Genomic DNA, 15,669 nt, shown 5'->3' on the forward strand with positions numbered 1-15,669 from the left:
GCCTATGTTAGAGTAACTTGAACATTTTCAGTTTGATGAAACTGTTAGGGTGAGTTGCACAAACATATGACTTTAAACCATGAGACTGGAATTTGACCCCTGTGGTAGAACTTTTGATTTTCCTGTTTGGCTAAGTTCAACCATCAAAACCACTTAATTAGGGTTGAAAAATATTATAATATTGTAATTTGAGTTAAAAAATTTTTTTGCATATTTGTCTGCTGAAGCAGCTCTTATCCAGTTTTTGTTTTTCATTATTCAAGCTGTGGTTTGTGTTTTGTGTGTTCTGTGATTAAAAAGTAAATGCCCTTTAACAGAAATGTCTTGATTTCTGATTGCAGATAATTGTTTTTCCCATAAAAGAAACACTAAATAGGAGATTCCACTAAGTTAGAGAAACTGTGTAAAACTCGTTAGGAACTTTGACTCTGTATAAACGTACTCTGCTTTATCTGATCTTTGTATTTTCACCCCCTAAACCAGGGGTGTCAAACTCAAATACACAGTGGGCCAAAATTCAAAGCTGGAACAAAGTCGTGGGCTAACATTAATATTTATTGAAAAAAAAAACTTCCTCCAGATATAAGAATGAATCTTTTCTTATGGACTCAAACAAGTTTTGCTGAAAAACTGAATATGGAACAAGCAAAGCTTAATACTAAACAATATATATATTAGCTGTATAATACCAGTAGGCCAGCTCTAATAGTAATTTGGTATGGCTCTGCGGGCCAAATGTAATTAAGCTGCGGGCCAAATTTGGCCCACGGGCCAGAGTTTGACACCTATGCTTTAAACACTTCACTCTTCTCTCAGTTGCATTTAAATTTCAAATGAGCTGCTTTTCATTAGCATTTCAATTTGATGTAAAACAATGGCAACTGTTGAGCTTTTTCCATTTTTTTCTTGTTTTGGTGACATTTGGGAATCATTGATGTTGTTAAAGGTTATAACAGTATTAACATGAAAACTGACAGTTGATAAATCTGTTTAGGATCACAGATGTAAATCGTTGGGAAAAAGAAAATAATAAAAAAAATACTAAATTGTCCCTTAAAGGTTAAAGAATTGTTGTATAGAGAGGGCTGCTTTCAGTAAACCTCCTTGCTAGTTATTTTCTGACTGAATAATTTATAGCCAGACAACTCCATGTTAACAACTGTCAGCTTGAAGCACAGCATGTTGTCAAACAACAATTCAACATGTGGTAACCAAGACTAGTCAGACTTGCTGCTTTGAAAGAAATTAGATCTCTTTCAAATTTGGTCTGCGTTACTTTGAGTCATTTCTTTAGCATGTCTGGGCAGTTTCTATGAAAACTGACAACAAACAGGGGAAGGTGTTGAAACAGCAGCCTGCAGCCTTTCATCTATTTCAGGAATTGATGTAGTTTTTCCTCTTTTTCTTGTAGCGAAAAAAAAAAGTAATAGTATGACACACTTCGTATAAACAGCAATGCATGACAAATGATCGAGTAAGTTACACATTTTTATGTGTATTTACAGTTTAAAGAAAATGTAATTTTCACAGAACTCTACACAGTTACCTATCTACGCCCTTATGTCACCCATAGAGTACTGTTGTCTTTGTAAAAACAGTTTTGGCAGGTTTCTGGTCTGGTCTGCTACAATTTTCTCAGGAGTGGATGTCCCAGTAAATTCACGCCAATGTCAGACTGTGAAAGGCTCTGAGAAACAAAACCAAGCACGGCTTGTGTAGAACTAAAAGCCTCTTCTCTTTAAAAACTACATGCCAACAGTTTGCTGCACCTAAACAGCCCAGTCACTGAGTGGTTTGTTCAAATGGCTTTTTGAACAGTATCCTTTGGGCAGACAAGATCAAAATGGACATGTCTGGCCATAATGCAGAGCACCATGTTTGGTGGAGACCTATCACAGTATATCCTGTCATGCAACAGGACAAACTGCTTGCTCCCAAGCCCACCAGCAAATCTGTTTTAGGATGTCTGAAAAAGAAATCATCAAGTTCTTTTAATGCTATGTCAAAGTTCAGATCTCAACCTGATTGAAATGCTGTGGCAGGAACTTAAGAGCCCTGTGTATAAACAAATCCCTATAAACCTCAATGAACTGAAGCAACGTTGTGAAGAAGAGTGGGTCGGAAGTCCTCCACAACAATGTGAGAGAATTATAAATCATGTGGTATTATTATTATACCTACACACACAGTATTGTTCCTTTTTTCACACCCTAGAGTTCAGTCAACAGTGTCTGCTGCTTCTCTTTGGCTCTGTCCTGTAGGTTTCCGTCCTCACTCTCTTTGTCAGGCTCTTGTGGTGCTTCACTATGAAACTCTGCATATGGAATTAATTCATATTGTGAGCAGACATATGTTATTAAGAGTGATGAAAACGGACAATAGCTATGTGCTGCTTGAAATATCCTGTAGAACAATAGTAGGGGAAATTGTTATTTGATCCTGTTACAATCAGTAAGCCAGTGAATTACAGATTCTCCAACTCATTATGTGGCTACACAGTCTTGCAGTGCTGCTAGATCCTCCTACTGAAGAAGGCACAGATATGGCCTGTAAAGTTTGCCAATGAACACCTAAATGATTTACAGAAATCGTGGGAGGAAATACTGTGCTCAAACACAAATCAAACTCTCTGGGATCAACACGACCTGCTGTGTTTGGAGAAAGAGAAATGGTGTTTATGACCCAAAGAACACCACCCCCACAGCCGAGCATGGACGTGGAATCGTTATGCTTTGGGGCTGTTTTTCTTCTAAGGGTAGAGAACAACATCAGCTCTCACACTTAGGCACAATGGATGGTGCCATGTAACATAAAATCTTGGCTGAGACCCTCTTTCCCTCTGCCAGAACACTGAAGGTGGGGCATGGATGTGTCTTTCCAGGATGATAATGACCCAAAACATACCACCAAGGCAACAAAGAAGTGGCTAAAGAAGAAGAAATTCTAAAACCTTTTGAAAATCAGTGGATAGGACTGAAGCTTTGCCATTTAGCAAATGGCAGCCAAGAAACATAAAGGATTTAGAGAGTTTCTGTGAAGAATAGTGGGTCAAAATCCCCCCTGTGATGTGTGAAAACCAGGTGACCGACTACTAGAAGTATCTTTCCGCCGTGCTTGCCAATGCAGGTTTCTCCATCAAGTAGGGTTTTGCTTGGGGATCAAATACTTATTTCACTTTTAGTTCATAAATTTTTTTGTAATGCATTTTTTCTTGATTTTTGGTTGATATTCTGTCTCTCTCCATTAACCCTCTCAGGCTCAAATTAAACTTTTTGTTGCTAATGCACAACCAAGTCCTGCAGTGGTACTTCTGAGTAAAAAAAACTCATAAAATATGTATGTGGGGTAATCAGGTTGTTAGTTTTTAACTGCTGCAAATCTGCAACGCCTGCCTTGAGAGGGTTAAAATGAAACTACTGCAAAAAAAAAAAAATAAATAAAAAATAGGGACTGTTCATTTCTTTGTGAGCAAACCAGAACAAATTCAGCAGGGGGTCAAATAATTAATTCCCCACTGTACTTGTGAATCAACTTCACAAAAGCAAATCTACATTAAATCCTTATTTTCTAAAAGAAATGCCTGAATAATATGGTAGGGATTTATTTTAATTCAACACACAGAACTGTCATAAAGATAATGAATACATTTAGATGTGTAAAGGGGATTTGTTAATCCCAGTTCACAGGGCAACACAAGCTTGTTTACAAAATTACATAGCCAAGTACAGAATAGATAAATGCAATATATGCAAAACATTTGTAAATGTTTAATACATGGGCCTCACACTGGTTCTTTACATACTAAGTGACAAATGGACCTGCATATATTTAGGTGCAAAGACACGCCGTGATACAGCTGGCAGCACACCACAACAATAAGAAGATAAGGGAGAGTGCAAACGTGTTGATGCCAATTAGCATCACAATATTTATTTAATACTGTTGCTTGTTGTTACATCTCCTTTGGCTGTATTTTAATGTTTCGAATCAAAACGGATGTGTTTGCCATCAGGCTTTCCATGATCATTACCTCTTTCCTGCAGGACTGAAAAAGTAATGATACAAACATGTCCTGCATAAAAAAATCCTGTGTAGTCTGGAATAATTTTGGTGGATGGATGAGGGGATAAGATTCGCTTAGTTTTTAGCATTATACGTTAGTCTAAATTCAGGGAAGAGACGATGAGGGTTAATGGGATATAAAGAAAAAAGATTTTGCTACTATGTAATAATTGAAACACTGAAAGTTCTCAACACTTGTGTTGAGAAATATTCTCGCTTCATGGACCTCTAGTCATGTTGAAATTAGGATGGAATGGAAGATATACTTGCACAGTCTGAAATGCTCAGTGCCCACAGATAGAAGTAAATTTTAAGCTGTCTTTTGCAGTTGTTGTCTGTACTGTTTATATTATCTTGTTTACATGTAGTAAATGTAGTCCTTTGTGGGGGAAAAAAGAGGAAAAATAATGGACTGTGGTGTGTGTGGATCATTGGTGTTGGTAAAAAGTGTGAAGCATAGGCCACTTCAGACTGTTCAGCACACTAAGAGCAGAAGTGCAGTTGTTATTAACATTTGTAGAGCCATGTATTGCAGAGGCTTAGCTGTAGAGAACGAGCTCTTGACACAACTAGTTACAAAGGCTGGACAATGTCTTGAGGCAAGCTACGCACTCCAAGCATGCATTACATAAAATCCCCAGTGTGTCTGAAAACAAAGCATTTGGAAGAACAAATACATTTTGTTTAGCGCACATTGTAACAAGAGCAGCTGGAGACTTCATAGCTCCACCAAGACTAAAAATTTCCTCCACGTCATGCGTAAAACGAATCACTGAAGGATATGTGGCTGCAAAATGTTTTGTGATATTTTCTCGATAACATCAAGACAGTGTCTCCCATTTTTTTCTTAACTCAATTCGATATGTATTTATGAAGATATGATCCAAAGTGCTGCGATAAAGAATCCTTCCAAAAACTCCTGGATCTTGAGCATTTCCAAAAGTTAATAACTTCTAATTTGGGCCTTGCTCCACCTCTGGTAAAATGCAAATCCATTTGTAACATTTTGAGTAATCATGCAATCAAACAAACTGAATCAATCACATAACCTCCTTTGGCGAGGTAACTGAGATCATGAACGCTTGGGCTAACAGACTCTACTGATATTTACAACATAGGTGTTACAATACTGTTTCACAAAGTACCACAACTATTAAACCACACGTAAAATGATTTTACAGTAGTTATTTTTTAACAGGTGCAAATAACAGAAAACCTAAACATTGTCATAATTAATTTATCATGCACCCACAGCCAGTAACAATGGACCGATAAAACACGCACAATCACTGAAACGCTTCATTTCTTCAGGAAAATTCACGAAGAAATGCTGAGAGCTTCATCATCTGTCATGTTGGACCTGTGGGTGATGTGATAACTGACTTCTTCTTGCTCTGTGACCGGTTCATTGCACTCATGGGTCGAATTCTTCATCACACTGTAATACATGGGCACATTGTACTCGGCCTCCCTGTGGCCCCAGTGGCACTTGCAGAGCTTTTTAAATGCAACACGAAACTTCTGAGACATGAGGTTATAAATGATGGGGTTGATGGCACTGTTGGTGTAGATGCACATCCGGCAGAAGAGCAGGAACCAGGTGTTGTGGTACGGCGGGTCAATGAAGGAGTTGACCACTACTAGTGTTCGGTAAGGCATCCAGAGCAGAGCGAACAGGATGACCACAACAGCCAGCATCTTTGTTATCTATTGAGACAGCAGAGGAAGGAAATAAGGAATAACAATGAGGAAGAATACAATTATGTGAATTATCTCAGCAGACATACTGCATGCCATGACTCAGAGTTTACTGTCAAGTGAGTGTTGTAGAGGATGCCCAATATGAATCCATGACGCACATAAATAGCTCTAAGGCTGTACATAAGGACAGGATAGGTCAGTTTGCAAACATGCTTGCGGTGAGAATAAAAGACCCTGTCAACCACAGTGAGAAAGTCTGCTATCACAGAGAGCCAAATGATAAATAATACGTTGATATGAAGATCATAGCACTCAGTTTAAGTCCTTGAAGACATTCATAATGTTTACTTTTGCTAATTAGCCCTGAAGACATTTGTTAATTAGTCTCATCAGTGAAAGCTGACGGGTTGTTGGTACCTTTTGGCTATGAACAAATAATTTGGACAAATGAAAATTTTGATCAATTGTTTCCTTAGGCTAGATGAAAACATAATTGAAGAACAAAACAATTACAGCCCACCTCGAGGGGGATATGAGTGGCCAATCCAAATGTCATGGCAAACACTCTAATAGTTCTAATAGTTCACTCAAAACTACAAAGGTCATGTCAGGGATGGCAGAGACTGGTTTCCTCCTCTGGGAATACTCAGCGTGTTTATGAACGATCTTGTCAGGCTGTTGAGTTATTTAGCTGTGGTATAGTCAAACCCATCCACAAAGCCACTTTGAACCCAAACAAGCACCCTATTAGGACTGAACCTAAATCTGTTTTGACATTTAAAAATGGATTTTTATTCAGAACCACTCAGAAAACACTTTTATTACTTTTATTTCCTTTTTCCTCTAAGCTTCTTGTCTTTATAACCTTAGCAGTACCTGTTTTCTTGCAGAGACTGCACCCTTGTTGGCCTTGTTGGTGGTACTGGAGTGCCCCTGGTGAACTGACCCGCCTCCGGCTCGGTCGTTAAGATGTGAAGGCAGAGGGCTCATGAACAAAATTCTGGCAATGAGCCCATACAGCACAGTGGCCACAATGAGAGGGATCACGTAAAACAGAGTGAAATCTAGGAAATAAATTGGCATGTAGAGGCTTCTGGAGACACGGTAGCCACAGGTGACGACCACCCCGTTGGTATAGACGGTCTCATCTGTGTCCACTAAAAAGAACCACATCGTGCAGTAGAGCGAGGTAAAAATCCACACTCCAGCTATGATTCTCTTGGCTCGGGAAACAGTACATATGAACTGTGCCTTTATGGAGTGACAAATAGCAATATATCGTTCAATAGTAAACGCTGTGATGGAGCAGGATGACACGTTGATGCCCAGGTACTGAAGATAAGTTATACACAAGCATCCCGTGTAGCCATATATCCAGAAGGCTACAACATCAGAGATATTAGGCAGGCCTGCAGCCAGGAGCACAATGAGGTCTGCGACAGCCAAGCTGACAAGGTAACAGTTAGTCGGGGTCACCATGTGTTTAGTGCGCAGAACAACCAGCACCACCATGATATTCCCAGCAATCCCAACTCCACAAATGAGCATGGTCAAAAATATTGTTATGACTTGTTCTTCAAGAGGGTTCAGAGGCATTTCTGTCAGATTTACAACCCGACTGACATCCTGAAAGGTGGTTGTGTTGTTCTCCATCTTGCTCAAGTCCAGCTGCCAAAATTCAGTTAATCTTCAGGGGCAAAATGGGAATCCTCAAGGCAAAAATGTGGAGAAACAAAATTATTAGACAGCAGTTTTGCTTGCAGGGTGTTCAATATTACAATTCTTTTTGTAAAAGCCTTTAATTCTTGTCTAGATTTTTAAAAAGTGTAACACTCCCTCTCCCAGCTACAGTTTAAAACCAGTGTACGGATGCACCTTGATTAAAAGGGGCATATCATAAGAATAATTTAAAATTAGTAAATAAATAAACAAGAAGTCAAATTTAAACAACAGAGACCGCCTGAAGGTTTTCTGGTGTGACAGCCTAAATGCAACAAAATATAATAATACATTATAAGATGAACAAACATAAACGTAAATAAACAAACATGAGCATAGACAAATTGCTTTTGTTAAACAATGACCTCAGCCAATTAAGCTAGTTTGGGTTAAATGAGGCATTTTGTTAAGGTTACACTTTTTAAATAACAATACTATGTGAAATGTTTAGTCTAGCGCTTTGTTGATCCATTTACTCACTTTAATCTCCTCCCTATATGGACTCCTGTTGTCACACTTCATGAAATAACTGTAGCAATAAAAGTTCTGTAAACGATAATAGATTTTAAGAAATAGTCCTAACAGCCATCAATGCACACATTAAAAGCAGCAACTTGATTTAAAAAGGTGCTACAATTATGCTTCTAAAAAGAAAACTCCCATCTTCATAAATGCTAATGTTGTCCTCATTCAGTTCATTATTAAACAATGGTTTTATTCAATGCTTGGATGTGATAAAAAAAAATGTAACCCTCAAAACTGAAATGATTGTTCTCCTCTGCATTAAAGGCCATCATGCACACTAAATCTATAATTTCCAGCAATGTGACCCTTTAAAAACATCTCACAAGGTAATACTGCAATATACATTTAGGGTGATCAAAAATGTGAGGCTTTCCCAGTTCTCCTACAAATGCCGGACTCTTTGGGAAGGAACAAAAATGCACGTTCGGATTTGATTTAGTTCAGGGAAATAAAATAATGAGATGATAAAGGGAAAAAATTGGCAGCTTACCATCATTTGTGAAAGGCAGTACCCAGGTGCAGTATCCTAGGAAATATAAGTGACTGCTTAATCCTCTTTCAGAGTTGCTCCAGTCGCCCACATCTGTCTCACTCGCTCTCTCTCTCTCTCCCTCTCTCTCCTTTCCCAATATACTCCTCCCTCCACCTCACACCATTATATCCAAACCCACCTCCTACAGTCACCACCTACAAATCAATTTCATCTTACCATCCAAGCCTTGAACATCATGTCAGCTTCTGTGGCTATAACCCTGTAATTACTGAAAGAACAGCGCGGGCACCATGCAATTCAACACACCATCCACTGGAATGATTGAACATGCAATTAAAATAGCCCTAATTGCTGTATTAAGTACAGCCTTTGTGGACACCGGATGTAATTTAGTTAACTCTTCTCCTTGTATAATTTACATTAAATTCTCCAGTTTTCTAAAGTGTGTAGAATTAGAATAATTCTTCTCCCCAGAGGGACAAACAGACACAGACATCCTAAGATTAAGAGTCTTGCTATTCCCATGATGCACATTTGGGAACGCTTTTACAGCTTCTGCCATTATACATGTGTGGGTAGAGCTGATACTGTTAAATTGTTGCGCTCCCCATAGCAGAAAAAATGATAACACTGGTCATCCACAAAATCAGAAGTGATTGAAAACAGATTAAAAAGCTTTTTGATCCTCTGTCTTTGGACAAGGCTGTCACTGAGAATACTAATGCACGCAGATTCTTGGATTTTCAGTCTGCAGACTGCGTGTAATGAATATGTAACAGTGTCAAAGAAGAAAAAAACTTACAGAACAGGTAATTTTCTGATTGAACTGCTTCATGTTATGAAAGCTTAATGAGGATTATAGTTAGTGTGTTTAGAAGCCCACATTATTTGTCAAGTCAAAGGTATCAGTCAGAGTTTATGAAAAATATACATAAAAGGATGATAAAGTGATTTATTTTATTTTGTTTTATTTACTATAACACAGGAGCAATAACTCATAATATCAGACTAAACATGAATAATTTATTATTATCATCTCTACGCTGCTGAGACAATTGTGAAGTGGCCAAAAGTCAGGAGTAAAAATAGACAATGAAGAAGTCTATTAATATTCTGGGATGAGGTCTTAAAATAAACCCTCACAGCCTCATGGGAATTTAAAGCAGGAGCATACTGATATGCAAAAGAGAAAGGAAATAGGGGCACTGTGATTAAAATAAGCTGACGAATCATTGGACATGTGGATGAAACAGATTCCTTTAATCTATTAAAGATATTCGGGTCAGTACAGTGTTCCAAAAACTGTAAGATCCGACCTGTTACTGTTCATTTCCTGACAGGAACTACTACCTCTTATTAGTCTTTGTCCCCAGCTGTCCAAAGCACCATGGTGGCATCTAGTGGGACTGAGTGGTAAAACAACAACAAAAAAAAAAGGGCTAACTCGCAGAGAAATAAAAGAAATAAAAGAGAACACGGAAAACATTGCTCTGTGATGATATCATGGGGGGAAAAGTTACCAGGCGAGTCTCTGTCCAAAACAAGATGCAGATTCAGCAGAAGTGTTGGTGCATCGCTTTGAACCACAGGCGGGAGGTTTGAAGAGGCGTATGTTGAGTGTTGACTCGCTTACAGAGGAAAGGTGTTATAACTGTGACTCATACACAGGATGCACTGTATTCAGTTTACATTTTGCAAAACAGAAACAACGAAGACCACCGAATGATACAGACATCAAAGAAAACAAGAAACAGTGTGAGCCCTGTGAGCCAAAAGGTCAGGATTGAGACAGCTCTGTTATTTCTACTCTTGTTTGAAGTCGTTGAACAGCCTTAATACGACACAAATACACAGCTCTGTGGGCATGAACCTTTTGTTTGCAAAAAGCCTCAAATTAAAAAACAAAACAAAAACTGAAGTTGGCTTTGATGGGTGTGAGTAGGGATAGAGAATAAAGAGAGGGGCTGCACCAAAGCCCAGTATAAGATAACTTTTTGAACTGTGAATCAAGCAAAGCTATTCTATTAGAGTTCGTAATTAAAAGGCTAACAGGACAGATCATACCAGTATACAAAATTACACATCCACACAACTTTGGTTACATCACAAAGTAAAAGTACCACTAGATAAGTTGATCCAAATGGTCTAAACATGCAACCCATTGTCATAGCAGTCTATTCATTAGCTGTTACATGTCATTCAAACTTGCACATGAACAGAAATGTGCCCTTTTCTGTGTTTTTTATTTTGCTTCACATGCATTTTCCTCATCAAGTAAGCTATTCTCTTCTCCTCCTGCTTTCTGAAGAAGGATGCAGAGATTTTTCTGCGTAGCCGCCTTGCATAAACCTCAAGGAAAACCAGAAAGTAGCTCATCAGCCAGAGACATCCCAGCAGGAGTGTGACTCCCAGGTTTGGAGCTGAAGTTGTCACATCACAGAGAGATGGCCCAGGGCTGAAATTCCACTTGTAATCCCTGTGGAAGTTTACCAGCTCCCGTTTGATGCAGGATTGTGGGATAATACAAAATGCAGGGGGGAACCACTGAACCTAAAAGGAAAAACAAATTTATAAAAGACTCCAAAAAGCCAAAAAGAAAAAAAAAGATTAAATTGAGCGAGTGCTGTCTTACCTTATAATTGACACTTATAACAGCAGATGTAGGTGGAAAATCCAGCAACCATGGCACAATCATCTGAACTATATAGTACACAACATGATCCAAAACTACTATTAGGGTTATTGCAATGAAATATAAAGTTACCACAATCAGTGATAGGAAACAAGAGGAACATTCCTGACTTATTACTTTACAGTTTTCAAGATTGATTTTATTTTTAGCTGGCCTTTCATTAATTGGCATTTTTTGCAAGAGCTCTTTGGAAATGTACCCATTATCAAAATGAACTGATGTCAGATAAGATTTCAAGTAGCGTGCAGATTCAGCGATCAGCAGAGCAACAAAGACGGCAGCAAGAATCCGGTTTGACAGCAGTTTGTATTCTCTGAGGAGGTTCCTGGCATGTGAGAAGTTGACCTCTATCTTCCCAATTATCTTAGTGAACATGCTTTTGACATCTGACACATCAATATGTGTGTAATGATCCAAAGTCCTTAAGTTGGTAACAATGCTCAAGTCCTCCCACTTTACTTTGATGGCTTCTTCAACAAGGTCTGTCTTGGCTTTGTTCAAAGGTTCAGATGAGTTTAATAAAGTCTTTGCAAAACCCTCAGCAGTGCATTCCAGGATGCGTGCCACTGCTCCCACATTTACTGTGATATTAGGGATGACATTCAGCACCAAAATCATGACAGAGGCCGTGATGAGGAGTTTCCGTCCTTGTTTGGTGCAGACTGTAGGAAGAATCATTGTTAGCACACAGCGCAGGGGATGACACAGGAAGGAGACCAGAAACATGCTCACGCTGTAGATACTGACAGTTTGAACCGACGCTTCGTAATCATATCTCAGACTCTTTGACAGCCAGTGGTGAAGCAAGCCACCAGTAACACAGGCAAGTGTGAAACAGAGAGAGAGCAGAGTGAGGATGTCCCTGCCTGCAGGAGAAGGTGCCGAGTAAACGTCCCAGAGGTATGACAGCAGAGACGTTAAGGCCTGTCTGCAAGATCCTGCTCTCTTTCTGAGGAGAAAAGAATACAACACTTTCTATTTAGAATATTTAAAGATTCAACAGAGAAGTGGCTCTAAGCATTTCTTATTAACACTAAACAGTACAGAAGTATTTGTCCCCTTTCTATTTTTTTTTTTTTGCATATTTGTCTCATGTTTCAGATCATCTAACAAATCTGAATATTGGATAAAAACAACACAAACAAATACAAAATACAGGTTTAAATGATAATTTCATTTATTAAAGGAAAAAAGGCTATTCAAACCTACCTGTCTCTATGTAAAAAAAAAAGTAATTTCCCCCTAAATCTAAATTAACTGATCAACTACATCTTTTGGAAAGCTTAATTCCTCCCACCAGCCCTGAATTGTTAGTCCAGTTGAATCAAGAAATCACTAAACTAGAACTTGTCTGACAAAGTAAAGTAGGCTAAAACATCTAAAAAAAAAGCAACGCGTTATGCTCAATCTATAGAAACTCAAGATCAGTGGAGAAACAACAACATCTATAAGGCTAAAATATTGAAACATATGCTAAACTAAAACATTATTTTTTCTTCCGTCTGCACGTTACAAAAAACCATGCAACTATTTTTTCCCTATCGTGTTATTTTACAAATAATGCATTTTCAATGCCTCAATTTGTAAAAGACACAGTGGAAAACAAAAGTTTTGTAATAATAATAATAATAATAATAATAATCATAATAATAATAACAGTTAATTATAAATAATTTAAATAACAAAAAAATAGATCAACTCCTACCTGACAAGCAAAACAAAATTTTCTGTGATCATCTTCATCCTCTCTAAGAAATTAGGAGCCTGAGAAAATAAACAGGAAGTGTTGGTGGACTGTAAAAGCTAAAAAGGGGAACTTTGCGCAACAGTCACTGTCATGTTGGTTGCCTACAAGTTCCACGTGGGAAAATAAAAAAGATAGTCCCTCTGCATCTAAACCACACATGACACAAAATCATATGGAGAGCATGACACACTCGTAAGCCCTATGTGGCAGGTCACACTAACCAAAGTGCGCTTTCAGAATGATTTGATGATGGTGACACTGACAATACAAGTAACAGAGCACTTTGCTTATAACTCCTCTTCTAAACTGAAAATAGTTTAGATGACATAACACTTTTGTGTGTCATCTTTCCTCTGGTTTGTCATGTGAATGTAGTTTAAAAGGTTTCTACCACTGAAATTTACTTTCTGTCTTGTGTCAACTGAGCTTGGGTGCTAAAAATTAAGAATATAATCGAGAATAAGATATATTAGGCAATTATATCTAGCAACAACTTTAGCTCTTGAATGGAGGCAAGAAATCCATGAAGGTGGGTTTGTTTTCTCTTTTCTGTCTAATTGAACATCAGAAAACAAAACAAATAAAAGCTGACATTCAGTAACCACCTTGTGTTTTACGTTTTGTCCACTGCGTCCTTAGTTACTCGGTTTGGTGGAAGCAATGCCAAAAAAAATCACAAGGTTCCTGGGAGGACCCTAAAACTGCAGACAAGCTAATGTTACATCTTCAATCCGTAAGCCTTGTTTATGTAACTACCAAATGGATTATAATTTTCACACAGGTCTTGAATACGTAGGAGGTTTATTGGCACTGTGTCTTGGGATTGTTAATTTGTTGCTCGGACATCCTGGCTTACTTTTGTTACACCAGCTCCAAGAAAGCACACCTTGTTTTAGTTCCCTTTTGGACTCTAATAGGAACCATAATGTTCACTCTGCTATAGTCAATAAGAGTATAAACTAGTGTTGAGACCGCAAACATGTAATGGGGTCAAACATTCGAAGGAGATCGAGGCTATTTTTCCTTAGACTTCCTTTGGAACCAAGTGAGTCAGGTGAACATCAGAAAGAATTCAGGTTTAAGGGACTGTCATATTTAAATGGGCAAAGGGACCTAAAATCCAAAAATCCAAAGAAGAATAACAAATCCAAGAGACACCACAATAAAGGACACCTGACGCTATTTATACTGAAAGACACACAGGGGTAATCGGCAGAAAACAATTGAGTAGGCAGGAATAAACTAACACAAATGAATTCAATTCTAATCAATAAACCTAAAGGCAGACAGACACCCTAAAAACAATAAAAGTTTAAAAAGATCATAAGAAGTCAAAACTGAGTCAGGACTCAGGACTATGATGGATAATCGGTGCTGGCATACCTGTTTGTAATGAAAGCTGTACCCATGGCTCCTAAAAGCCTTCCTCAAAGCCTACTTTAACTTATTCAGCGCGATATGGCAGCCTCGCTTCTGTCAGTCTGCCCCAGGGCAGCTGTGGCTACAACCGTAGCTTGCCTCCACCAGTGTGTGAATGTAAGTGTGAATGAATAATGGCATTGTAAAGCGCTTTGGGTGCCTTGAAAAGCGCTATATAAATCCAATCCATTATTATTATTATTATTATTCAAGTAAGCTAACCTGTCAGCTGTGCACACAGTGTGAGTTGTTAGAGAAGATACACAAAATACTTAATTACTTATAGTGGTAAAAAAGGTAGGCCTATTTATTTTGAGTCTTAAATACTAATTGGTTTTTGTTTCAAATTTTATGAATAACACACACAAAATAAATAAAAGCATCAAGTCACAGTTATGAATCTGCTTTGGGTCAAAGGTTATTTGCCTGTAACCTTTGTATTTGTTGTACAAATTAGTACATTTGGTTACGGTCTGTTAGCTTTGGATAACCTTTCTGATTTCACATTTAAACACTACAGACCTTTTGCTGTGGCAACACTTACACTGAATAACCACCACATTACTGCACAAGTTAACAATTGTTGGGGCATGTGAGAACACCAAGCGAACATTATAAGGAATTTTGTGCTTTGTGCCCATGTGTGTGTGCAGGGGCCGCAACGGTCCAGCAAGAGTTTAAAAAACGTTCCTGATACAAACAGGGGAACGCACTTAAAAAAACAAAACAGTGCATAACAAATACATAAACAACATCAAGTTACAAACTGGCTTTATTTATGACAGCACAATATATGAGTGCAGATCACCATGTAACAAAAGTTACACATTCATTAGTCAAGATTCATAATATAATAAAGGAAATGATTTAAAATGTTGTTTATGTGGTATGGCTTTAGCAGTGTGCCATGTGAAACATAAACAAGTAACAATCTTTTAGTGATTTTAACCATAATATATACTTTAAAAAGTGTTATTCACAGTCTCATTCCTTCTTCCAGCAGAGGTCAGCCTGTAGTAACGATACAAACAGCACACTCTGCAGTCTGACTGATTATTTAAAAAATATAAAACACTCTTCAGTGCTCAAAGCATGTGTTTGAGGTTAAATGTTGCTCTAATGCAGTTTTAAGAAAGCAGAGAGTAAAATACTTCAGCAGTTTTTAAACTTAGCAATACACCAACTCTCATTAACTGAGTTCATGTATTGCTTCATTGTCTTTAAAACTTAACATTTTTGTACCAAATCTGTTCACAGCTTAAAATCTAGACCTTTGAGACCCTAAAAAGGCAGTCAAATATATATATATAT

The 15,669-nt window shown here is 38.0% G+C and overlaps 2 protein-coding genes across 2 annotated transcripts; both read right to left on the reverse strand.

Moving 5' to 3' along the window:
- Nucleotides 1-1,271: 1,271 nt before the first annotated feature.
- LOC146494342 (thyrotropin-releasing hormone receptor) lies at nucleotides 1,272-8,782 on the reverse strand. The gene is made up of 3 exons (XM_085147285.1): nucleotides 8,498-8,782; nucleotides 6,640-7,472; nucleotides 1,272-5,769 (listed from the first exon to the last, which is right to left on the reverse strand). The coding sequence occupies exons 2-3, from the start codon at nucleotides 7,414-7,416 to the stop codon at nucleotides 5,380-5,382; spliced, it is 1,167 nt and encodes a 388-aa protein (XP_085003411.1). The 5' UTR covers nucleotides 7,417-7,472; nucleotides 8,498-8,782; the 3' UTR covers nucleotides 1,272-5,379.
- Nucleotides 8,783-9,493: 711 nt separating this feature from the next.
- ocstamp (osteoclast stimulatory transmembrane protein) lies at nucleotides 9,494-15,665 on the reverse strand. Its single transcript, XM_085144952.1, has 3 exons — nucleotides 12,898-15,665; nucleotides 11,133-12,141; nucleotides 9,494-11,050 (listed from the first exon to the last, which is right to left on the reverse strand). Exons 1-3 carry the CDS (start codon nucleotides 12,933-12,935, stop codon nucleotides 10,700-10,702), a joined length of 1,398 nt encoding a protein of 465 aa, XP_085001078.1. The 5' UTR covers nucleotides 12,936-15,665; the 3' UTR covers nucleotides 9,494-10,699.
- Between the last annotated feature and the right edge of the window lie 4 nt (nucleotides 15,666-15,669).

The sequence above is a fragment of the Neolamprologus multifasciatus genome, chromosome 20 (assembly GCF_963576455.1).
Source record: "Neolamprologus multifasciatus chromosome 20, fNeoMul1.2, whole genome shotgun sequence".
Lineage (NCBI taxonomy): Eukaryota > Metazoa > Chordata > Actinopteri > Cichliformes > Cichlidae > Neolamprologus > Neolamprologus multifasciatus.

Coding starts and splice junctions, on each gene's coding strand:
- LOC146494342 (XM_085147285.1), bottom strand. CDS start 7,416: ATGGAGAACAACACAACCACCTTTCAGGATGTCAGTCGGGTTGTAAAT. Junction 5,770..6,639: donor CAGTCTCTGCAAGAAAACAG/GTACTGCTAAGG, acceptor CTGTCTCAATAG/ATAACAAAGATGCTGGCTGT.
- ocstamp (XM_085144952.1), bottom strand. CDS start 12,935: ATGAAGATGATCACAGAAAATTTTGTTTTGCTTGTCAG. Junction 12,142..12,897: donor AATTTTGTTTTGCTTGTCAG/GTAGGAGTTGAT, acceptor TTTTCTCCTCAG/AAAGAGAGCAGGATCTTGCA. Junction 11,051..11,132: donor TTATAAGTGTCAATTATAAG/GTAAGACAGCAC, acceptor TTTTCCTTTTAG/GTTCAGTGGTTCCCCCCTGC.